General features: G+C 39.9%; 1 protein-coding gene across 4 annotated transcripts in view; it reads left to right on the top strand.

The window, feature by feature from the left end:
- CEP112 (centrosomal protein 112) overlaps positions 1-24,730 on the top strand; it is a 175,211-nt gene extending 150,481 nt beyond the window's left edge. For 3 of the 4 annotated variants that reach the window (XM_052807763.1, XM_052807765.1, XM_052807766.1), the window contains 4 exons: positions 6,671-6,760; positions 20,385-20,486; positions 22,862-22,926; positions 24,321-24,730. In XM_052807763.1, coding sequence (XP_052663723.1) covers positions 6,671-6,760; positions 20,385-20,486; positions 22,862-22,926; positions 24,321-24,324 — 261 coding nt within the window. In that variant the 3' untranslated portion in view covers positions 24,325-24,730. Of the gene's footprint in view, positions 1-6,670; positions 6,761-20,384; positions 20,493-22,861; positions 22,927-24,320 lie in introns of those variants that run through there. The other variant, XR_008238246.1, reaches the window with a different exon arrangement.
- Positions 24,731-26,446: the final 1,716 nt, after the last annotated feature.

The following is a 26,446-nucleotide window of genomic DNA, read 5'->3' as shown; positions in this document are numbered from 1 at the left end:
TCTTTGCAGGACTTCTCTTTTCCCCCACCCGTACGTAGTTGTTAGCAACTTCACCCAGGTAATGAGGTTGAACTGATGGTAAAAGGCTAGGAGGTCAGTGGAAGGAAAGTGTTAAAGAGAAGTAAAATATGGCTTAAGGTGTTTTACTTTCTCTTCCTGAGGAGCAATAAAGCATAAATTTTCTGTACAGTCATAATAGTAATTGTAATGTTACCTATAGGATGGAAGAATAATTTGTGTTATTAAACACCGTAACTATTTTCAGTATAAAATAATAGAGATATTTTCTTTTCTGTTGCAGTAATGTTGGCCCCTGCATATAGGTTGTGGAAAACTTTGTTTGCAAAAACAAAGCTATTGTTTTAACAAAAACCACAGAAATTTTGCCTTTCATATTGAATCAGTAGCATAATGAGTAGTGGAGCAATAGTTCAACATCAAAGGAGACTTCTTGGATATATAGTGTGTTGCAACAACAGCGAAAAAGTTCCCACCAGAAAGGAATTTTGCCATATGTGAACGGCAAACATATGTATTAGGTTAAAACCATAAGATTTCCTTTGCTTTACACCAAAACCAAGAGAGAACTTAAGTACAGAGGTTTTCAAACAGTCGTGCACTGGAATGCAGCATGGAGACTGAGCAGCGTCCGAGGTTCAGAGCAGTGTCAGTGGAAAAAAGCTCTGTGAAAACCCAAAAAGCATTGAGGATGCACCAACAATTCGGCTCAAACATCAGTATTTCGCTTTTTAAAAATACACCTGTTTTGCTCTGACTCGTGGCATTACGTCAGTGATCTTCCTAGATATATTTTCCCAATTTATTTATAGTAGTAATAAACCCAGACAAATTTACTTATCTCCACAAAATATTTTACTTTAAAATTACTTAAGTTCTGAGATTAATTTTGATGGGATACTTGGCCTGCTTTCTTTGAATAGGAGTTGCATTTGACTCTGTAAATTGTGAGAGCACCTAGCATAAAGGAGAAGTTTTTGCCCAGACAGCACATACTTACAGCTTCATGGAGAGATAAAGGTACTCAAGATTGAATGTTTCTATGACAAAGTTTTAAAGCATCTCCATATATGTTTCTGGAACAAAATTTGCTTCAATTTTTGTTAACATTCGCATGGATTTTCTTTAGAGTTCCAGAGCTAGGTTTTCTTCTCATGAGCAGGGAGAGAAAACACATCAGTGGATGTAATTTGAATTTAGAAGGCACTTAAAGAGGGGCCTGTATTCAGGATTATTGTTGGCACATGTTTTGAGGATGTAAAGTGGAAGCCTTCCTCTGTGGGCATTAGTAAGGAGATAATTAAAACTACAGTAGGTAATTATGGTAGCTTTTATTACTGCATCTTTCATTAACTAATTATATTAATTTGGTAATGTTTGAAAAATTCTTTGAAGATGAAGAGTGCTCACTATTACTACCTTTAGTTGTAGTATTACTCTCCACTGGTCATAAATATTGAGGTCTTTTCTTGATACAGATGCACATCCATGTGTGCAGAGTTGCTGGTACAAGAAGAATTACATATGTATATAAAAAAAAAGACTCTGCCATTACCTGGCATAATCTGATCATGATGAGCAGTGACTTTCCTGCTGACACTTTTTGTTTCAAAGTGAAAATACATGGGGGTTTTAACATTTTCTAGAAGATTTTCCTTTCCTTGTGAGTGTCACTTATTTATTCAACCCTCAGTACCAGAGAGATAAATCATTGTGATCCCAGACTTGCCACTGATGTGATGGGGGCAGGAATCAAGCCCTGTCTACTCTCGGGAACACACCAAAAGTAGGAAATTATTTCAGGTTGGAGAAGCAAAACATCACACCTTTGTAAATACAGTATCTTCACAGTAATAATCAATACCAAGTAATTAAAAATAATAATGATTTCTGTTTATGTAATTCTTCCAGAACTGAATTTTTTTTTCAGGGAATCCAACACTTCTTTTTAAAAATATCCTGTGGGTAAAGGATAATCAAATCAGTTTTCATATATTAAAGACTAAATCCTTCATATATTCCCATTTCATACTTTTCTTGTGATTCTTAGAACTCTTTCTCTTACCAGCTTTCAGTTGATTTAGATTAAGCCCTGTAACTAATGCCAAAAATTTATTCCTGCCTTGAAAAGGGATTTTGTAATGCTGGCATCGTACCTTTTTGTCTCTCTATGGCTCCTTGTCAAAACTATATGCTTTACAAGTTGTTGGTTTTTTTTTTTAAAAAAAAAACAAACCTCTTTTGCAGCCTCAGTCTGGCACCCAGAAGTCAGGCTGAATTCCTCCGGTCTCGTGCATCCTCCCAGCATCTCTGTGAGCCGCACAGGCCAAACTCCGCACTAATTCCACATGTGCTACTCGGTTGTCTCCAAAGTGCCCCAAGTTACTACGAGCAGAGTTGGGTTTGAAATAAACTTCATTAAACTTTTTGCTGATGATAATCAAGCCACAATAGAATAATAGGAAAAAAAAAAAGTGCCTACCCAGAAATGCAGTTCAGATGTTCCTTTCTCCTTTCATATCAGCCAGTACCCAAACATTTCATGTATCTCAGTGACAGTGATGGACTCGTCCACCAGCTCCACTTGACGTCCCAAAATCTGACCGTAACGTTTCAGTGGCGTCTTCTCAAAGCCGTTACTTTTCTCTTCCATTCTTCTCGTGTCTCTCAATGTTGTATGCGACCAAAATGTTTACAATATGATTTTATTTTAGGATCCTTTCCATTTTTATAAATAAATCAAATGAATGTTCCTTTTATACAGCTGTAATTCACCCACATTGTTGCAGTAGAGCTGATTATCTCATTTACATTTTTAAGTGCTTTTCAAAGTGTAGGATATCTGAGCTGGAAAGCAAAACATTTCATTTCTTTGTTCTCAGGCCAACACAAAGCACTTCCAAGGTCAGGTATGGTGTAGACTTTCAACAGCAAACATGTTTACATGGCATTTGAAAGCCAGTTTAACTGAAAAAAACCCCTGTCTTTATAATAGTGATGTAAGTCAACTTAGCAAAGCTGAGGGACGGGGATTAATTCTGTACCTGGAAAAATTTAACTAAATAAGTTAGGCTTTGTTTTCTGTTCAGGGAAAAAAGCCTCTGACACTTAAAAATTGGCCTGGTTTTTTTATTTTTTTTTACCCCATTTTCTTCATCTCAGCAGTTATTAAACATAAGCTCTGTTACTCGTTGGGCAAAATGTGACACTTTGAAGCTGTAGAATAAAAACTGCATTTCTAAACAAAACAAAACCCATTGTTTAATTTTACAAAAGAGATGTTCTGTGGTGTACCTGGGGTAAGTCGTCTGCTGTTTTTAAGAGTATTCTACATGACAAAAGCTTCTCTGTCAGATACAGAAAAAAATTTGAGGGTACTGAGTAGCTTCAGAAACAGCTATCAGCATTCAGGCTCTGGCCACTGCATATGAAGCTTTTTGACAATAGAGAGAATTTTCAGTGTGATCTTCAAAAGGGTGCATTATTCATGACATCCATCGTGATTCCTCCTAGAAAATTAAAATCACGGGCAACAAACTTGCTTACTTCTAATTACTATTTTCAGAGCTAATTATATGCAGGAATCTATAGCAACCATGAGATTTTGATGTTATTTTTTTTTTTTTGGACATGGCTTTGATCAAATACTGATCTTTTGGTTTTACTTTTTTGTCCTTGTGCTGATAGGAAAGCTGAAATACCCAAATGAACATTAATTACTCATGGAACATTCTTTATACACAAAACTAGATTCTACAAAGCGACTGGTAGCAGAGCTGGTATGCAACACAGCAATAGTCCAAAAATGGTCAAGTTATAGGTATTCATGATTGATCAGAAGAGTTAGTCTTTTTTTGTGCTGTCCCAATGCACAATGTGCCACCAGCCAGTTACGATGTGATTGGAAAAGTCTGTAAACTCATACAGTATACTCTGGTTTGGACAATTGGTGAATGGATAAGTATAAGACTTGATAGTTTGCTACACTTATATGCTATAGTAAAAATACCTCATTTCTAAATTGTACTTGTTTAAGACATTGTCTGCTCTCATAATAAAAAAAAAACGTGCGCTCCACGCTGGCAAGCGCTATCTAGAGTCAGTGGACCTAACAAAGACTGTGTTATCTGAATTTCCCGAATTAAATTACTTTAAGATACATTGCAAACCCGCAGATTTAAAGGAACCTCTCATTTTATGCTCTGCAAAATATGTTTGTCTGTTGTAAATAAGAAAAGTAAAAATGGAGAAATTAAGGAAGATTACAGCGGTGCACCAATGCTCTCCTTTGCCACCATGAGGTTGCTGTCTTTACCAGGAACAAGTTGAGATCCTGTTTTGTTTTCAAAAACTTGCTGATTTGTGATGGAATGTGATATAAATCTGTTCTCTAAGGCAAATATGTACATATATATACATTCGTACATATACATGCTATCTCTTGACCATCTTCAAAGTCCTGTGAAAGAGTAAAACTTGCTCTTGAGCACAAGGAGGGAGTCCGGGTAGGACGACTGATGTGTAGCGAGGTTTTCTCCCTCCTTATTTTTCACCATGCCAAGCTATTTGGACTGTGTAAGCTGATCCTGTGGAAATAGCAGGAGAAGACAGGTCATACTTTGTAGTTTATCCAAAATGTTCCTGAGAGTCGTCCTGTACTGGTTATGTCTGGACACTTTGGAGTTACGGCAGGACTTTTGTCAAATTAATTGGGTCTTTGGTGACCTTTCTGATACGTGGAACGGCCCTGCTCCTTATCACATTTCTGCGTTGCATGACCTGATCATTTTAGTTTTTAAATCAAACTATGCTTGTTTGTGTTTTACCTCACAAAATTAGATGTACAAAAAGAAAACAAAAATCCTACAATTCACACATCCATTTCATTATATTAATGCAAATTCCTGGTACTGCAAGACTTGTTGAGTATTGAAGACTGGTTATATATTCAAAGCCTGGATTTCAAAATTTCTCGGAAGCGGTGATAGCACAAAAGTCCCTGGGCAGATCTGAAGTTCATGCTTGGGTCTGGTTAAATTTTTGGCATCAGAACATGTAATAGTTTTATAGCTATAAGACTTTAAAGTTAATGCCTGGCATCACTTCAAAACAATGTGCAAGATCTATCATAAGTAGTCCTCTTATCTTATCTCGATAGCAATTTTATCCTGTAAATGATTTGAGAGTACAGTATTTCAGTGCTGTGGAAAAGAGCAAGGGGGGGGTTCTGTTAAATCTTTACATTGTGAGTACTTTTAATGATCCTGGTTTATGTACGGGTGTTCTACTTGGAGGAAGCAAATGTGAACTGTATCGCATGTTCTGCAAAGCACACGACGAGTCCGTGGACTTGTTGGTCTCTCCTTTCCAGGGCGCTCTGCAGAAGGTCTCTGTGCAGCTCAGCTTTTTAAAAAGCAACACTGGAGGCATCTTTGGTGTAATTTATAGCGTATCTGCAGTGTGAGTCCCTTCCCAGGTCCAGTCCTGACTCCGTGCCACGCTTTTCAGCTGATGGGTAGCGATGCCCTGATTTCCTGGCATACAAAAGATAACTCAAAATATTCCCTTTCTGCTGCCGTAGCCGCCTCTGTGTTGATGTCAATCTAACATCCACATTGTGCACTTTGCTTCAAGTCAGCACTTGCGGTTAACAATGCCTTTATTCAAGCTGACAACATAACTAAGCTTTTAGTAAATGTGTAAGTAAATGTTAAGTGTGTATTCAAACATTCAACAATGACTAGGAAACTTTAAAAAAAAATCTTTGAAACTTTGTATTGTTTGTTTGGTGTGTATCTGTTAGAAATAACATAGACTATCAGTTCCTTGGGGCATGACTGTTCTTTTGTTAAGCATATAACAAAAAGATCAAGGCTCTGAGGGACTGCCGTAATAAAAATAAATATATAAGAAGAACAATAATGACAGAATAAATTTGTCAATGCATTTTATGAGCTTGGTTTAGAAGTGATTATTTCTGAACTAAATAAAGACTGGATAGTTGTGGTAAAGTGACATGATCATAATACTCTTTTTATTTATTGCCATTTATACTTCATTTGTAGATCACATGCTACACTTTACTATGGGGCAGGAGGGGAGCCCCTCATCTCGGCGAGCATCCCGTTTCAATAATATGGAATAAATTTTCACTGCAAATTCCAGACATGGTTTTCCAGAGAGAGGATTGTTCTTCTGGCTTAAAGGAAAAGTTATTGGTACACTGCAAAAGTGTTCCTAGGAAGCACAGGTCGTACAAATAAGATGAAAACAAAAATCGGAGACAATTGCAAATGCAAATGCAATTGTTGCAATTGCAACATTTCCATTTCCCTTTCGATCTTTGAGGATATTTATTACATTTTTAGTACGAATTCTTGTAGCCTATAATAAGATGGAACTACTAAGACTTAACTACTCCTGTTCAATCCGTGGTCCTACCTGTGCAGAAGAAGTTTACTCAATAAGGGTGGCCAAACTGGGTCTGTCGCGTCTTAGCAGCTCTCATGTATGGCTGGAAGCAACTGTTGCTGAAGAGCTGTACTGATACTGCACTGTTTTCTTAATCAGCTCATTGAACGACATTACCTATAAGTTTTTCTGCCATCCCGTGCTTCTCACACGTGTTTTGCATCCGTTGGTGTTGTTTCAGGCCTTACAAGATGAAGTGGAAAGTTACCGCAATCAGGCGCGGGCTGCAGAGAAGAAGCTGCAACGCTGGGAGCTGGAGACCCACGAACAGGTACCGGCTGCTGTCTCCCCTGTCCTCTTCCCTTGGGCAAGGAGGTTCAATGTTTAAAAATAATATCTTGCTTCAAAGCAAAAGCACATATTTCCCTGCAAAATTTTCAGCTAGCTTGCTTTTCTGTTTTTTGGTAATAAAAGAGAATTAAACTGTCTGAACCCTACAGGCAAATACTTATCTCATGCTCTCTATTTCAAGTTGGTATTTAAACTATTCTAGCTGTTAAATGATGCATTTATTTTGAACTGACTATAGTGTTTTAATAGAGGTTTCTGAGACTATTCTAACCTGTTGTTTAATGGCTTGTATGAAGAGAATTGTAATTGGGCAAAAACTGAGCTAAAAATAATCTTTATTCCTGATCTTATGCATTCATTGTCCTAGCATGTTGTCTGTAAACAGTTCCATATGATTAATAGTGCTAAAATTATTCTGGATACTTTCAGTGAAATCAGAGATTTAGTGTGCTTCAAGCAAAATAGTGTATGTAGTTTACAGACTAGTATTGAAACAGAAAGTCAATGATCTGCATTCGAACCAGATTAAATTGAAACATTCAGGAAAATATACAGGTGGTGGATATCTGAATCACATACGACTTTACAGGTTTCTAATACAAATTGGGTTTTGCAGCATTTGAGAACTTTGTTTGGTGCTGAGTAAACTTTATCCATAACATATATCCTATATAAAGCATTTCTAAATCTATACCTGCAGGAATAGTAAGTCGGGGTGGTTGTAGAAGAGTAATAATCATTAATTTAAAATATTTTTTCCCCAGTTGTTGTTGTCCTACTTGCACATGGGAGCTGTCATTCCCCCTGGGTGTTTATGTTCATGTATTTCCTCTCAGGAGAGTCGGTGATTAGCTGTTCTGCTCTCTTCCCCCTCTGCCTCCCAAATCCAGATGTTGGGCCAGGGTCACCCTTAGCTGCAATGCTTGCAGCATTGGAGGAATTCGGTGTAATGAGTGCGTTCGCCTACAAGCATTGCATTTTGGCTTCAAAGAGTCTCTGGAAAAAAACGAGGAAAATTAGCTATTTGGTGCATGGTTGTCCCTCCTGGGGAACAGCACTGGCCTGCACACTATGAGAGTCCTCTTCCAAATCTCTCTTTTTTATTATGTTTTTCTTCAACCTTTGCCACTGCCATTTTGCTTTCTTCCCGACCCATTTTGAGAGAGGAGCCAGAAGAAGAAACAAAAAATGACTTGTGAAATACAGAGGTAGAAGGCTAGACGTGCAGATTCACAGGATGGTCCCCCCTTTCTGCCTTCAAGGTTTTTTCTTACGTGAGCACCCGGTCTAAACTAACCTACAGCACTATGATGAAGGACTAGCTCAGCTGGTAATGTCCCGTTCCCCCATACAAATGGAACAGGAATGTTATTTAAATGACATTGCACCATCTAGCTTAGAGCTTTTCTTGCAGTGTGGTAATATGTTAGCAGACTTATGGTAACGCTCATATCTGAGTTTGTCAACGGTCTTGTCTCTGCCATTCATCTGTTGGGACTTTCTGAAGAAGCTGGAGCCATCGAGGATGTTTTTGTTTAGGTGGCTTTGGTCTATTTTGCAGACAAACATTTTGGAAGTTGTTAGTGTGACTGGTTAATCCATTAGTTATGCTTATCTTTCCAGCAGAAAAATGCAAAAATGACATCTCTGACATATTTCCAGTTATTATGTCTTGGCCAGGCTACCTGTAAACATGTTCATCAAGTATTAACAGTAGCTAACAACTCATCAGCTGATCAGGGAGTTGAAATATTTAAGGCAGAAACTTAGAACTTGCTTTCTGCTTTTACCAAATATTGTCTGAATTGGAATTGCATAAAACATCAACGTTTGTGCTGGCGCTATTACAAAGGCCACTTTCCTGAGCTTTTTCATGTCTATAAATAAGGAGGAGAGAGGGTTAAACAGCTTCTGGTTTTCATTAAAAGGAAAAATCTTGTGTTTTGATTCTATAACAACAACAAACAAATGAATGAGACATGAAAAAACATTTTGTTGTGCTTTTAATTAAAAATAAAAAGCTGTTTCTCGTTATGGCTTGTTGGGTGGTATCTTAGTGCTCCATGTTTGTCTTTTTTTCGGTGCAATGTCCTTATAACTCTTCGGTCTCTAAGAGTGACTGACAGATCCACAAAGCTTAACTCTTTGTTACAATAACCCTCTGGTGATTGCACAGAGTTAACCTTTCTTTATTATAATTATCCAGAGAGACAAAGACAAACTATCCTATAAATAAGGGGGGGAAATACATTAGAAGGACTCTGATGGCAAGCCCTGAGCTGTCTGGAGGCGAGCGTGGTGCTGCAGTTGAAGACGAGCTGTTGTTTTGATGGAGCTTTTTCATTCCAATACTTGGTGTTCTTGTATGAACTTGTGTTTACTCCTGTTTACTTCGTCAATCCTCTTTGCTGCGTGAGTAGATGCAATCACGTTATATCTGTGTTGTTTCATCAGTGGTGCAGTATGGCAACGTTATCTGAATGATGAGTTCCAATCCTGATGAACGTACATTTGTCAAAAGTGCCCGGAACTTCTCCCACTTTGACTAACCTAAATAATTTTATCTTTTCCATAAAGGTTGTCTTGTCTCTGCTAAGCATGGTTTTCTAGGACAATGGTCCATGTGTTCAGTAATGCTACACTTCTAGATTGGAGTCTCAGAACTGTATCATCTTTCTTCATGTCACGCTGCTGGATGTTTCCTTCAAAAATTAGATGTCCACCTTCTTGAGACATATGTAATGGTATTCATGGAAAGTGGCAAACCAGCAGTAAATAAAGTGTAACTCACACTTAATATATAGTTTTTTGTATGTAGGGGTTTTGATATATAGTCCCAAGACAGTTGAAGCAGTCTGGGAAGGTTCCAAGGAAATTTGGGTGTGTCCAAACATTTTCCTTGCAAAGCAATGTTGAAGGTTCTTGTATCTCAGTACTGCGTAACTCTGGGAACTGGCTTCCCATCAACTAATCCCATTTAGGTTATGTTCCTGTATCGTACACTCTTGTAGTGCATCACTTGGTTGTCTCTGATACATGCCTAGATCTAATGTAAGACAAGATTTCTGATAGAAAGACCTTTCATTCTACTAAAAATGTTTCTCTTTCTTGAGTCATATGGCTTTGTGCAGTTGTCAGTCATAGTTAAAAAATCTAAGTTGTTCATACAGCAGACTTTACATCCTGTGAATGTGTAATTAAAAATGATGCACATTACTGAGACCTCAAGCGTGTGCCTTAATGAATCCTGGAATTTAGGCACATGCAACAGATTTTGCTGAATTGGGGCCTGTATAAAAGTTAATGGTAGTGATCATCTTGCTTTATTACCTAGATTTCTTTAGAATACCTCATTTCATTTCATTTCATATTCCTTTTTGTAAGGGTAATCACCCCAACACAGTATACTAAAAAGCTCCAAGAATCTCTCTTTCAAGAATTACATGCAATAATTTTTTTTTTTTTTTTTCCCAGAAAAAAGCGCCTGTTCTTTTCATTCCTTGTTCTGATATTTTTAACTACAGGGGTGGATTGAGTACAGTGTAAAATTTCTAACTGGGGATAATAGAGGGAAAACTGTTCCTCATGTTCACAAACAACTGAAGTAGCAACGCTACAGATACTCAAACCACAGGAATACTCCTCCAAGCAGTCAAGTCACAAATAGAGTCTTAAAGGAGAGAGATTCTCTGAAGACAGAAAATCAATTATGTTCAATTCATGAATATTACTGAGGAAATGAAGGAGAATACCAATGTAGACTTCCAACCCTTTAATTTCTTTTTTCTCAAATAGATTATAAAGAGGGGAGAAAGGAGTTATCTGAGTAAGGATATTGTAGAAGTATTTGGAATAAAATGGAACAGCTTAGTTTGTTAAGTGGATTTCACTCATGTTCAAATGAAAAAAGGAGTGATAATTGTAAAAGAGCTATGATTCAAAAGCATTCAGCAAGTTTTCATTTTTAATGTTTATTATTCTGACTTGCTCAATTTTTTATGACTGCTGGATATTTACCACATTCAGCCTAACTTACTGTTTCCATGCCAACTAAATATATTTGTTCCAAGACGAATGCTGTGATGCATCATCCTGAAATTTTAGTTGCCGTGTAGCACAGAGAACTTCTAACATTTGCCACACCTTCTCCTTGATGGGAACAGTGCTACTGCCTGCAGGTTTGTGGAGCTGGGAGTAAAGAATCAGTAAGACAGAGATGAGTGACATATGCCTATGTCCAGGGTATGGTCCCAAATAGTTCTTAATACAACGACGACTGGAGGATTTGAGGAATATTATTATCCCTTTGGTTTAGGGCTTTTGGTCCGTGTTTCTTTTCAGACTCATTTTTAAAGGTATCATGGAGTTATAAATGCGATCAGATAAATTCACAGAAAATCTTTGCCCTCACTTCCATCACCCTGCCCTGCTATATATGCTCTGGAAAAAACACGTGGAAGCGGTGGACTTTCCTCTGTCTGGAGGTGGGTGAACCACTGCAGGAAGGTTGCTGCAAACCCAACCTCTCTCCTGCTGCAGGTGCCCCAGGTAACCGCGACAGCCCGGCAGAGCTTCTGGGGCCCCTGCCTTCAACTTCCAGACTTTCTCAGAGGGTTGTCTTTCTCGGGACGTGTTAGAGTCATCTAAAATCAGGCTAGAAAGCTCTAGGGTAGGTATTTAAAAATGAAAGCTTTGCTTTGTGGCCAGCTGCAGGTGAGGAGGATTTAGGCAGCCTTTGGTTTGCAGAGCCGAGGAGTATTTTGGAAACTGAGAAACAAACAGTTGGCGCGCACTGGAGGCAGTGATGAAATTCTGCCATTTGCTCTGGTTGCTTCAACCCACGTCGCTGAAACGCTTCCAAAAATTTTCCCCCAGAGACCCATTTCTGCTCCCACAGAAATGGGAAGCCGAGTATGGATTTGAATGATCTTAACCGCAGAAGTGATTCACAGAGAGCAGCCCTTGCACTGTCACTGCCCGCGGACCAGGCGATTAACCCCTTGGGCGGGCAGCGCTGGCCCCAGGGCTGAGCAGGCTCTGGTGCGATGGGGAAGAGAGGGAGAACCGGAAAGAAGTTTCCACCGTGACTTTCAAGAACGGCGACACCCAATATTGTCACGTTAAAATAGTTCCTGCAGTTTCTCTATGCGACCAGCACAGACCGCAGAGGCTGTATTTGAAGAGCGCTTGTTTTTTCTGCAGTTGTGCGAGGGTGAGGAGGGTCCTTCTCCTGTCCATCCATTGCTCTGCCAACCCCCCAAGCCCTGGGGTCAGGAGGGTACTCTGTACTTCAGCTGGTTTCCTCCCGTAAAGCATTTCATACATGTATATATATTGATAAAAGTGTAGGAGACAAACATCCCCCCGGCTGGCAGCTGAAAATCTGCTGGTTCAATGTCTGCAGACAGCACAATAGAAAATTCCCTTTCTAACTCCTTATGGTGAACAAATTTCAAGTTTAAAACATTTTTATTGAAAAGAAGATGCTGGAGAGCCACATACAAGTGGTGAAGAATCTGATGTGAGTCGGAGCACACTGGCCAGGCTGTTTGGTGTACATAGACCAAAGCATCCATTTCTCAGTATGATGTTCTCTTTTCAGACTTCCCCATCGAGGCTGATGGGGAAAAATCAGACTGATTCTGGTTATATCTCTCTAAGGGACCTTTCATGGATATAGGTCCCCCTATAGGTGTATGGCAATGTTGACTTAGGTACCATAAAATGACCACTGACATTATTTGGAGCCCAATTCTACCACTTTTACATTGGTTAGTGTCTACCATACGTGCAATTCCATTAATATATTCATTAATCACATTAATACAAACGCTCCCCCCAATTTTTAATTAAGACTGTTACAATAAATCATAACTTTGCATTTGACATTTTATAATTTGTGTAGCATTTTCTTTAGCAGCCTACTATGGAAGGAATGCAGAATTAAATCGAAAATAGTAAATTATACTATATAGCATGAAGTTTCAGATTAGCAGAAGGAGATAGAAGCTGAGATTCAAGCACAGAAAAACAGATTTGCAGGTGGGATTTGAAAGGAGCTGGAAATCAATGGAGTTGAAAGTTCCCGGGAGCTCCATATGGCAGGAACTGCGGGAGAGAAGGCTCTCACTAACTCTGCAACTGTCAAAGGGAAAAGAGGTAGATGATGATGATGTACGTGTGGAAGTCAATGATCAAATGTTAGCTTTGGTAATCAGACACAACTGGAAAATACACAAATATATACCTACTTCATAGAACAGAATGAATTACTGGAACGAAGTGGCCAGCTGGAGAAAGACAGTGAAACAGAAACTACAGAACAAATAGTTAAAAGGAAAAAGAGAATTTTTACCAAAAAAGAATAGAAGCATATGCCAGCATGCAGGAATTAGAGAGTATTTAAAAATGTCAGTTTTCTAGCTCTTCGTCTTAAATGGTAGTGAATGAGAAAGAGATCTTTCTTTTAAGAGAGCAGCACATCATTTGAGAGCATCTGTGGTTTGCTTGCATATTATCAATTAAGGGAATTTTGTTCTTTCAGAAGTGTTTAAAGTAGGACTACAAGGGACAATGATGCTGGTATTTAATGCAGGGAATTAAAAAAAAAGAAGAAATGGGAATGCATGGAGGAGCCAGTCAGATGACAGAAGAGAAGAGCAGAGACACTTCATCTCCAGTGTGGGCTCTCAGCGATGAGTGCTCAATTAGTGAGCTGTCCCATTGATTTCTTCTAGGTGATGAGGTGCCTGGATGGAGCTAAAAAGGACTGGAGAAGGCCAGCTTTGTGCTGATCTTTAACATGTTTTAAACTCTAAAGTATTATTTTGATTGCAATTTCATCAGCACCAAATGCCATCCATCAGAAGTCCCTCAGGGAAGCGCAACCATGGCTGTCTCCAGCACTACCCATCCTCACCCACCCATTCGTCACCCCACTCAGTCCAAAGCTGAGCAGACTTACCAACCGCAATGCTTTGTAAACCTGACAGCTTGTTTTCCAGTCGAGGTGCTGGTTAGATTTTGGTTCTTGAAAGAGGGGAAATGGTGATAGTAAAAGTAGCTGCTGATTGTTATCTACAAAGATTTGCTTGTTCACACAGTCAGTGTGAAAATATTGAGCCTGATCCTGCGTGCTGCTGAGTTTTGTCAGCTCTCGCTGTCGTTAGCGAGCACTCAGCACCTCCGCATATCACACGCTGAAACCTTGACTTGCTGAACCACCCCGGGATGGAAAGGATTATAGAGAAGGTAACACATGCTGGAATGTAAAACTGAAATACATAAATACATTCCAGTGGTGGTGTCAAGGATGCTTACAGCTTTATTTCAGACTTAATTTTCTGGATAGCGTATTAGGAATCGACAGAGCCAGAAATGAACACCATGTGTTTTCAGCTCTGGCCTGGCAGCGCTGGTTAGTGGCCGGACTGGTTTGGGTTTTGTTCCTCCAGGTCAGGGGGTGTGAGCCGTGTCTCTGAGTCCCCTTCGCCTTGCAGAGGGGAGGACCCTCGTGGTGCAATAACGACCTCTCCGGCCGATGAAAGGACAGCATTGACAAGAGCTGAAGGAAATAGTGCTCGGGGACAAAGATGGCATCTGCGATGAGTCATTTGGAAGGAGGGGAAAAGAAGTCGGGGATCCTCCAAAACCCAGCTGGAACAATAGCGGAGCCCTGGAGAGGGGGAGGTTGAGAGAACAGCGCGAATTTTCTAGCCACAGCATTCCTGGTTGTTCTATGGTGTTGACAGTGAAAGCTTTTATTCCTCTCCAACTCGCGCAATCCCAAGAATGCCGTTCTTGCCATGTGCAGCCCACTGGTGTTTTTTTTAAAAAAGCTTTGCTCGCCTTCCCTTCCTTTGCAGCTATGAATTATATAGACTCAGATTGCTTAACTACAAACAGAGGATTTTCCAGGTGGGAGATCTTGGTTAAGAAAAAAAAGATATCGAAGTACGAGTCACTGAAAGAATAAGGCCTCTTGGATGCAGGTTGGAAAAAAAAAAAACGACTTGGAGCAGAAAGTTCAGTGTGCAGCGAGCAGCTTGGCGTAACTGGAGGTCCCAGCAGATTAGTGAAACAACAAGGCAAAAATGTTTTGGACGCTCAGATGGTTTACTAGCTAAAGACAGAAAAACAAAGAGGACGGCTAAGCCACCAATTTATGTTTTATTGAAACTGTCAGAACAGAGGAGGTTCTCCAGCAGTATTTTTTCAGTGGAGAACAACATGGTGTACACTTGACAAAATAACTTGCTCAGCTGATCTTGCTTAGTTACTGTTTTCAACTGAGCCAAATTCATGCAATTTATAGCATTCATTACTTCTCTTAAGAACTTGAGAACATTTGTATCAAATTGCATTCTATTTCTCTAAATCTGGAAGAACAATATTTCAATGTACATTGCACAGTAAGAATAGCAATTCCCACTGCCTGAAATAAGAGAGTATGTGCACTAAAAAACAGCGGATATTCGTATTTGATTATATTGTGAAATGACAAATGTTCAGACCTTGCTCTTCGTTGAAAAAAAGGATACATTGTTTGATCCTTCGTTGGGAAAAATTGTTTCAGAAGATTTCAAGCTCCAATTAAATATTCTTTTACAAAAGAAACCTGAGAGATCTGAAATTTAAGGAAATTGCAGATTTTGGTAGATTTGGTTCCTCAGTTATAGACATTGCCCAGCGTCCCCCAGGCCAGCTGATGGAGGAAGGGGCCCATATAGACTTGTAGCATTTTTCTGGGAGTAGGGCTACGCTCACTTTATGTTTAGGAGTGCTGAGAAGCAAAGGAGGAGTCGGTGCAATTAGGGAGAACACAAACATGCAGTCATTAATCATTACTTTGACATTCTTTGGGTTGTTGTTTGGTTTTTTGGTTTTTTGTTGATTGGGGATTCTTTAATTGGGGTGGCATCGTAGTAATTTGTCCTTCGCTCGCCCTTTTCAAAATGCTTTCAGAAAATTACTTAAGCAGTCTCACACCACCTGAATGAAGTTGACCTATGCAATATTATTCTTATTATTATCCTCATTTAGAAGAATGAGACTTTAGTCTGAGATTAAATGATTTGCCTAAGGCTGAAGGAGTTATTTTTACCTTGTTGGTACCCTAACCTGTCTTTAGATTTATTACAGCAGATCTTTCGTGTCTTCTTTCAGAGATGTGTATTGCAGAACAGATGCGTAACCTTTTTAAAGAGATTCCTCTTTTAAACAGCATTATAACATACCATTGTTTAAATAATACAGGAAAGGATTTGAGAGAGACAGGAAATCACTTTTCTCATCTTACTCCCCCTGAAATGTGGAGAAAATTTGATAATTAAATTATCCCAATTATGCCTTTTGGTCACTATCCTAGTGTTTCCTGGCACAGCTGGAATTATTATCCTTCACAAATATTATAAACAGGCAGAAATTAAGATACTAAAAAAACCACACCACCTTAGTTAAGTGAACTGCCTTTTGATTCTTATCTGACGTAAACAAAATGTTAACTTCATGCCCTTCGAGACAAGATTTTTTTTTTTAAAGGAACTTGAACAACTCTTCTGTGGTCCCTTCATTTGCTTTGGCAACGTGTACTTCAGAGGTTCTTTTGCATTTTCATTATGCTCCTCCGGTCCAAATAAAGTAATTTACAGTTGGGAGATCTGGAGAAGATTGCATTTGTTTGGGTTTTTTTAATTTAATTTTTTTTTTTAATGAGACGGGGATTTTGCACCAGGGCCAGTGTGTTCTGGATGATAAACTCAGCATCACAGACCCCTCAGAAGTAAGAAGGGGAGACCTGGCTATCGGGAACCTGAATAAGCTATAGCATGATTATGGCTGTATAGCAAAGCGTAGAAGAGAAGCAGAATATCCTCTGCTTTGCAGGCTGTTCTTAGCACATGGACTAAAATGCATCTGGTCATCTTGAAGAGACTGTATTTCTCCTGGATGTGCTGAAGTTGTTTCTTTCAAAAAGGAAGGAGAGTGACTACAGTGCAGCTCCGTGCCAATGGGACTTGTTCCCGATAGGTCCCGTGCTCCCATCTGCTTCTAACCCAGCCCCACAAACATCCCTCTGAAGCTTTTAGAAATAACGAGTCGCTGCAAAACTGAATTCTGCCACCTGAAAACTCCTTGAAGAAGTAAAATTGAAACTCATCTTACGCTACTGAAAAGCATTGGGCCGGGCCTGACCACTTGGTTTGGAAAGCTCAGGTTCGGATATTTTTCTTTTGGGCGTCAAAGCCAACTTTTATCTCTTTGGAGAATGGTCAATGCCCAGCTGTGACAAGGTCTCATTGTAGTCTGAAATTATAACTTCCCTGCTTTTTGCATCACTTTGTAGAATTGTGTGAATATTTGTCTCTTTTTTTCTAATTTATCATGTGACTAAGCATACATGAGCTATGTGTGGCAACTTCAGCTTTCAGTTGTTTCTACTGACACCAAAGATGATTGATGGCAAAACTTTAAACCTCATATGTTAGCCACCAACCTGAATAAACAAAGACCAGTGTGGCAGCTTAATATTAAAAGCTATAAAACCTTCCTGGGGGTTCATGGATTAAATCAACTCACCAAAATGAATTTTCAAAAAAAGCTTTCTCAGGACTGAAGAAAAACGAACACAACAGTAAATGAAATAGAGCTATCCTCATCCAGCAGACTAAAGCCCTCCTGAGGGCTGAAGAATTGCAATTTTAAACATCTCTCAAGAGTGCAAGAGGAGACACAGTATTTGTGGATCCTAGGGAGGCAGCTTGAGGCTATAAAAGAACAAAAAAGCCTTTAAGGCACAAAAAAAAAAAAAAATCCCTGCAGACATAGTTTTCATTGGTCAAAAATAAGTGTTAAAAATAAAAACCTTCCCCCATTAAAATTAGTATACATTAGCCCACTGTATGTTATTTTTCAGTTATAAGAAGTGATTTAGATTTTTGCCATGCACTATTTTAATCTCTTGGGTCAATAAACCTTGATAGTAACTTCAGCCAAAAATATCAGCATGTTGTTTATCATAATATGACAGGAAACAGCTGGGATCTTGTTTTCATCTTATTGTGATGCAATTATTAGTGAGCACAGTTGAAAGTAACATGTTTTGTCTTAGCAAGTAAACAAATTGCAGTTGTATCCCAAAGAACAGTTTTCACTGCAAAAAAAGTGCATGTCTTCTCTCTGCAATAGAGTAAGAAATCAGCCCCAAGCAATGCTTCAGCTACCGGGGCTTGTTTCTCATTTTCTTTCTCCATTTTCAGCCGACCCAGTAATATATATCCATACTTTAAAGCACAGAACATATTTCTTCCCGACTTTCCAAGAAACACCTTTGTCAAAAGGCAACAATCCCCTTGCTGCTCTGCAGAGTTAATAGCAAACATTAACAGCGTTGTGAAAGCATGTATTTAGAGGACACTTGCAGATTAAACTATTAAAACCAGTGAGGGGTTGAAAGAAGGCTGTTGCACAATTAGAACATTATTATTTCACTCACAGGGCTGTATTAAAATTTTTGTTGCATCTACTGAGAATGAAACTTTCTTGACTTTCCTCTAGGGAAAATTGTAATAAGGGGCTCTTGCTCCGTGCCTGGCACCTGAGGAAGCCGGTGTGAGTCCTAGGTGCTCTGTAGGCATGGCTAGATCGTGGTGTAAGGAGTTATACCGGAGTCCAGGCTCAGCTCCTGACACCTGCATCACCTGTAAATGCAGAGCTTGAGTGCGAGCCAGGCCCCTGCGATGGAGTTCCTGAGCTGGTTGGGTCACCCCAATATATTGGCAAGGTGATCATCCAGATCCTCTTACTCCTGAAAGAGATTTTTATTATTCAAAATGCAGGAAATAAAAGCATTTTGCTGTTCTAGCTGCCTCTTTCTGCTCCCGTCTCGCCAAGAACAAATGGAACATGTTGAATTAACTGAAATATATGTTTCTGCTCTATCAAGGTCCCCACCCAAATGAGCTGTTGGCTCAGAAAATATTTATCCTGGCAAAGCACCTATGCATAACTTTGTAAGCCTTTATAGAAATAGTAGCATAGATTTATTGGCGTAACTTTCAAAAACATAAATTTTGATCACTGGCTTATATACAAGCAGAGTTCAAACAAGGTTTCCTGTCTCACCATTTTTTTTTCTTTAGATTTGCATAGTGGCATCACTTACTTGCAGTTCACAAGGAAAGCCTCTAATTGCCTCTTTGCATAGAGATTTGGAGATTTCTTCTGCATGTCAGAATGGCTCATAGACAGAATTTTCCTAAAGTTTCATCAGATTGTTTTATTCCTTTTGTATTGATAATTGTATTATGCATAATGCATATTTTGGTATGACCTGCTTTTTCCGTACGATGGTAATTGGCACATCTTGCAGTGAACTTTGTGTTTGGTTCTCACGTGCGTAAGCATGTGCGCTCCTTGCAAGCTGGGAGCTGGAAGTTGTAACTCGTGCCTTCTTCAGATGTAAGACTGAGGTTTTGATTTGTGGTTGCAATGGTAGATTTAAGCAATTCGGTAACTAAAACAAAATTAGCACAGAATGGCATTGGTGTGTAAATCATTGGAAAAAAGGTTCAATTTGGAAGTTTAAAGATATTTTATAAATTAATCTGATATTGAATCCCTTTTATCCTTTATTTACATATTCAGCTGCTAATCCAGAAAAACACCTAAGTACTTGCTTAATTTGAATTAAGCGGTTAATCCTATTGGAAGTTAAGTACAGATGTGAGGCCCTGATTCAGCCAAGTAATAAACTGTGTGAGCATTCCTGCACGACTTGATGGACAGAGCTGAACCAGGGTCTCCATATTTTTCCTGGGTCAAGATTCGGCAAATACAACCACGCTGGAGAGATACGAAACACAATCCTTCCAGCTGATCTGTCTTCATGTAACACTGCTTTGTAACTGTACTGTTTCCTCAGCATCTGTTGAGTAAGGTTATGGACTAAAATCTCCTCCTCTAGGTGTAACTGTTTTGGTGTGAACATCCGACCTTGTAACCTGTCTAAGATGCTCAAACCTATTTGTTGAAAGTCCCATAGCCTCAACGAAGTTGAGGAAGACACAAAGTGCCATGAAAAATAGTTGCATGATGAATAAAAAAAAGTCCTTAAAAGCACCTAGAAGTTGAGAAATTTTGTAAAAAAATCTTGGGAAACAGTAATTCACTTGTCTAAGGGAGTAAGGGGCAGATATCACTCTCCTGACCTGGCTCAGATCCCACCAAAGGCAAAAAGAAAACTTGTGACCATCAGTTGGCAAAATGTATGTCTGTATAAATGCTCTGTTGAGCTAGATTTAGGAATGATTATTGCTTCTTCAGACCATGTCCCAGCAAATACCTTACTCTTGCCTTTTAATGTTTTTTTTTCTCCTCTCCATATATTCTTTATTCTTATGTTTTCTTTTCCCTTTCTTCCTCTTTTTTACCTCTTTTGCTCTTTACAGGTCTTTGCCGATCTTTCTTCTCTCTCCTTCCCTTTCCCTTAATATCACAATTCTGCATTTACTTGGACTCCAATTTGGGCAAAAGAAGCAAAAAAGTTACTCACCGGCTTCCAAGAGTAACCATTTATATATAAATTTCTTTTTGTTCTGTTACAGATGACCCATATACGACAAGAATATGAAACCACACTCAAAGGTTTGATGCCAGCATCTTTGAGACAGGAACTTGAAGACACTATTGTATCTTTAAAATCTCAGGTAAATTCTTATTATTCATCTTCAACTTTTTAGACTGGATAAAACCCATCTCTTCTAGACAAGATAATATGACTGTCTAAAGTTTGGCCAAAAGTACTGAGTAAGTCTCAAAATCAAATTATGGCAGCACTCACATGCTTCTCACTCAGTCATCTTTCACAAGGCTTTTCTCTAGTTTCCTCACCTTGAAAGCTACCATGTTGTATCTTTTGATCCCAGATTTTGCTTCAGTTGGCAGTTGAAAGTAGAAATTATGCTGTATTCAGTATTCAGGGTTTTTTCTCAACCTTTCAAATATTACACACAGTTATCTCTCATCTTCCTTACCCTGTTTCTCCTGAAGGAATCATTTAAAGAGTTCATGTAAAGGGTACAGAAGAGAATTAGAAATCATTTTGTTTTCTTTCCAGCCTATATAATAAAGCAAATGGGATATTTCTTTTTTAGATACTAGTCCAAATGATCATTGTGTTATTTCTACGTTTTCCTATATAAAGAGGCTCTAATATTCTGTAATGCTTTGTCTTTAATATTGCAAAAAACTAGCTCATCTAGAACAATGCAGAATCAATCTTATTTATATGAAATAGACTATTAAATTGGCTAACGGAAATATCAAAATGTCATTGTAAATAGGGAACTACTAGTCAATTGGGTGTGTTTCTTGTACATGGTTGCCGCAGAAGTTATTTGATGCTTTTCTATTCGGTATATTAGGAGCTGGAAGAAAACAAAATGTCATCATTGCCTGAACTCACATGAGGAATGATAAATAGGAGTAAAGAGGGGTGATCATAGATGTGGAATGATGGTAATCCAAAGAAAACACTGTCAGTGTTCGCGTATGGCCCAGTGCAGGACTGTGCATTTAAACGTGTTGGGAAGGACTGGGATCTGTCCTGGGCTGAAGGGAAGAAATGAGAGAAAGACAGGGCAGTGCTGGTGACTCAGAGCTGTCCATGAGCTCTGGGAAGAGCAAAAGCCCTGAGGACACAGCATACTAGTTTAGGCTTGATACCAGCACACGCCTTATACCAATTTTCAGGACCGTTTTTCAAGCAATTATAGACCTACAAACTCTCCATTTCTCTTTCTTAGGCAATCTCTCTCCATGGAGATGGTTGGTAATTTAATGTATTGGGTTTTTTCCCCTTTTTTTTTTTCTCTTTACAGTGCATAAGGGTTATTCTGTAGCATTTTTTGCTACGCATGAGATGCTTCCCCTGGCAATGTGTGCCCTTAATAGAAGTAGGAAATTTTTATAGGGAAAACTTTCATATTCCTATATGCTAGCAGTGACACAACTTCAACACTATGGTTGTAAACACTCTGCTTACATATCAAGGGATACCTAATGGAAGTGATGCTCTCATTTAAATAGTAGTGGGAAATAAAGAGTTAAGGATCTACTGGGAAAATCTATTTCCAGTGGATCGTAAAAAGCTATTTTTAAAGTGTGGTTGACTATTAGCACTATCTGGTAGGAAGCGTAACTCTGGAGCTAATATAGGAATACCACACCTTTTAATGAGTTAAAAAAAAGTAGAATCTGATATCCACCTGCAGGGCTTCTGTAGGCAGCAGCAGCATTTCAAAAGAGTAGAAGTAACTACACACATTAAAACCTGGGTGCTATCCCAGAAATACATAGCTGCTGGCTGTATTTCCAGCGGTACGCTGTCGTCGCAGACCACTCAGAAAGCAGGGCTCTTTCTGAAGCACAGGTGTCCTGGTCTTCGAAAATCGTTGAAATTCCTGTTTGAAAACATCAGACAAGAAGGGCAGTGGAATCTCTGCACCTGTCAGGATTATTTATTGTTGGAGGAGGATGAAGAGGATAGGCTGGGTAAAAGCACCGAGCAGTGATAAAAATAAACAAAAAGAAAGAAAATACTTGAGGCTTGGGCAAAGTTTTCTAGAAACGTTGCTAAATATAAAGTACGCTGCCCAATTGTCTGCTCTTGGTGAGTGGTCCCAAAGTGGCCACAGTGTATTAATAAACATTAATTTTCATACACTTGAAGAACAGGTAAGTACCTTCATCATGAGAGCGAAAGTGCAGGGGTCAGAGCACAGGCGTCATATGGGAGTTCAGAGTAGAACCGGCGCTCCCAAACCCATGCATAACCCGTATGGTACCACCAGCTGAGTTTAAAAACCGTTTTGACTCTGTTCCTAAGGGGGTGGACAGTGTGCAGCTGGAGGGAGGCCAGGGAAGCCAAGCTAACTACCTTCTATCAAGTAGTAATTCTAGTGTGCAACTAAAGTGTTATTGCATTTTCTTTAGGCAGGCTACACCAGAAAAACACCTTTTATGAAATGAGTGCAAATTTATTAATTTTGTACACTATTTTCACGTGGGTTATATTTTACAGGTAAATATTCTGCAGAAAAGAGTCTCTGTCCTCCAGGAAGAGCTGAATACCTACCACACCAGAAGGTACGTGATTATCTTTGATCAATTTGTACCATTTCACACCTGTGGATCCCAGTTATTGAAGTTTTACAGCTTAATTAAAACACTCAAATATGGTTGCAGTTTTAAAAGATCCTTATTTTCAGTAAACAAGCGTCTGAGAATTTTCCCAGTGCTTAGTCAGTACTATTAGAGCAAGATTAGAGAACTTGCAGGTGCATTACAAGTCTGGGCTTTGCCTCGACGTTCATGATGAGACAGTGGCTTGGTGCACAGCTGCAGCTCTGCGGTGATGCCACCCCCTTTTAAGATAGAAAACAATGATGCAATGCGTAATATTACAGATCACATCTTCAAAGTACCGGATCTTCATGAGCCTGAGCTTTTTTTCAGACGTTTACACCCTCCAATATAAATTATGGCAAGGGCTGCAGCAATAAAAAGCCTTGCTGTGCCTTTAGAGTAAGTGATTCACATGGAGAGGTGAGTAAAAGGAAACTTCCTAGGAAAGCCACTCCATCTTTTTTATATTTATAGACTTTGATGATACTTTCATATCTCACATGAGGGTTTCTGAAAATAAGAATGTGTGCTTGTAAAAATAGGGTAAAAATTTGTAAGATATTTAAACATCTGTAAAAATGTTAACAGTGTGAAAGTTGTCTGAAAATATTAATCCTAAACTATTTGTTAACAAGAATTAGCTAAAGCTAATTGGAAACTGAAAATGTCATAGATTCTTGGTAATATGTCCAGTGTGGGTAACTTTCTTAGCTAAATATAAAGCTGTAATGTAGTCTCTAGACTCTCTCCAATAGCAGCAGTAGCGTTACCAAGGGATGCATTTTGTCTCAAGCTTATTCTGAATTAGTGTCTTCACAGTCAGGAAAACAGCTGTTTAAAAAGATGAATAATCACGTAGCATTAGATCAGGCCAGGCCACAAATGTTGAAACCCTGGGGGTGGAAGGAGCCCCAGCCATATCCTGACGGAGAGGAAGGGCAGGGACAGAGCCAGCATGGCACATAGCAGCTCCTCTCCCGGCAGGGCTGCCGCGGCGTTTGCTCATGGACTTGGAGAAGCTTTTGTGCCGCTTCTGTTCAGGGAAATCACCTTCCGGACCTGATCTTTTTTCCAAGACGACATTCACATTAAGTTTTGTGTTCCCATTTACCTGACCCTCGTTCACCGAAATACTGGGGTTTGCTGCTTTACCACACGCACGCGTGCCCGTGGCTGCGGACGTGATGTAGCTCCTCGGTGGCACGCTCCTCCGCGTGCTCCTGGACACCCGACGCAGCAGCGGTCACGGCCGTATCCAGGCCTGCTGCCGACCGGACCCAACCCTGGTTTCAGCCTGTTGTGTTTTTACAGTAAAAATAATGAGAGCTAACTAATGAGAATCTCTTCATTTTCAGGTAGCTGCCGGAGCTGTTGGATTTCTTCGATTGCCAAACGGACTGCTTTGAATAGGTTTGAAGATTTGGCTCTTGTAAATTAAAATGCAAAGATCAGTGGCTGTTTTGTTAGCACATAAAATGTAATGAAGTTCATGAAAACACATCCATTGCTCATGACAGCATGTTTTTAGTTGTATCTTCCTTCCATTATTTTTTTTATCATTATCTTATTACAGACTTATGCTTTCAATATACTGTGTGTTTGAGTCCGTGCTGAGCTTGCTTACTGAGCGAGTAGAGTTTCCTCTACTAATATTTTTGTTATTACTTCCTAGTACCATTCTTTTCACTTTTATACATGAAGAAAGTCCCATTTTCTATTATTATTGTCCAAGATATTTTAACATATTTTGATATTGTTTTGTGTCCATGTGTTTACATAATATTAAAATATTATTATTTTGTACTCTTTTGTTTTGACATTATTGTCTTGCTTGGGCATCTCACTCACCTAAGTAGCCACAGTGCATATGAGAGGTTTTTTATGGCTTTGTTAACTGGGAAAATATTTTTGCGCTGTGTTTCAAGGAAAAGATCTCGGAGCGAGAATGAAAACACCATGATGACAAATGTAGCCACCGTTGCCAGTTATATCTATCGTTGGGGTTGCGTATGCTGGTCACAGGAAAGTCCTTCGTCATTTACTGATAACACAGTTACGGGGCGTTATTGAAGAAGAGTTGTAACCGATACGGCCTTGATTCTGCGTGGGCGCGTGCAGGCTGTCTTGGATGACCCCGGTAAATCTAAGCAGATTCCCGAGGGTTTGCAAGGATGAGGTTTGAGCAGTGGTGGAAAGCCAAAGGACCCAGACAGGGAGTCATCCTCGTAGCTGGCTCTGCCTCCCAGGCATAGGAAGGCTTCCTTATCTCTTGGCCATCCGCGAGCCGGAGTGTACATTCGTACATTTGTAATCTGTAAATTTAGATATGCCGGATACAAGAATAGCTTTTTTTTTCCTTCCTAGGCACCATCCTGCCGGCCACATTTGTATCAAAGCACAGTTAATGGTCTGAGTGCTTGAGAGGGGGCCAGAAATTCCTCCCTTCTCAGTCCCGCTGTGGCACTGACAGCGGCAGCAAAACCCTCCGTATCGCTGCTGACAGGGACGGCCACCTCTCCTCCCTCGCCCCAGTGCCACCGGCGCTCAACATGCCGCGGACCGGGCAGAATTCGGAGGGTTCTGACCGCTCGAGTGCCCGCGGCTGGACGCGGCTGTCCCGCTGAGTCCCGGCTCGCCAGCTGCGCTCTTATCTCTCCGCCTGGCGTGGAGATCAATGAGGAGAAGCTTTGGCAGGCTGGGCTCCATCCCCCCCCACCTCCTGGCAGCGCCGGCAGGGAGCTCCTTGCCAAATACAGGCTCCGACTTTGCTGGGTGCTTTGCCGATCATCAGTCCGGTCTGGGCCTGGGCAGGTTTTCCACCTTCCTTGAATCAACAAGTGATTCTTCTAATTATAGATAAGGGGTTGTCACGGCTCTGATAAGCGAGGAGGTGCTGCGGCAGGTGCCGCAAAGCCTCGCCTGGGGCAGCGGTGAGTTTTAGTAGGAGGAATTTGTTAGGATGCGTTTAGTTAATTGTGGGCAGTAAAAGGAAATGTATTTACTCAGAGAGGTGCGCGGCAGCGGTGGTCGGGTTCTCCGGGAGAAGCACCGAGAGCTCACCCGGCTGTAGGCTGCGCGCGCCGGGGTTTACCCGTTGGATATCATGCCCTGCGTCCCGTTGGGACAGTGAAATCTCTCTTCTCATGTGTGAAGGAAACGAGGCGGTTTTGATACTTCTGCTTGTGTTTTTGTATGGTATCTGAGTGGTTATAGTGCTTTTGAAAGCAGCAAGGGGGGTACATCCATAAACGCATGGACCCTCTTCTAGCTAGTTGGATTCAGGCCTGAATTTCCTTATTTTTGAAGGAACTGGGTTGCTGATGTCGTTGATGATGAAAAAGCAGCTTGAGAAAAGTAGATCTTGGTCAATCTGGGAGTTTTAAAACTCTGGGAAACTCTCCAGCATCAAATACAGTGCGAGGACCATTTTGAAGGTGCTTATAAACCTGATAAATTAAATTGAAGGTTGGTTGGAGTTCTC

Source organism: Harpia harpyja, chromosome 14, assembly GCF_026419915.1.
Source record: "Harpia harpyja isolate bHarHar1 chromosome 14, bHarHar1 primary haplotype, whole genome shotgun sequence".
Taxonomy (NCBI): domain Eukaryota; kingdom Metazoa; phylum Chordata; class Aves; order Accipitriformes; family Accipitridae; genus Harpia; species Harpia harpyja.
This window is presented reverse-complemented; position numbering and strand designations above follow the sequence as displayed.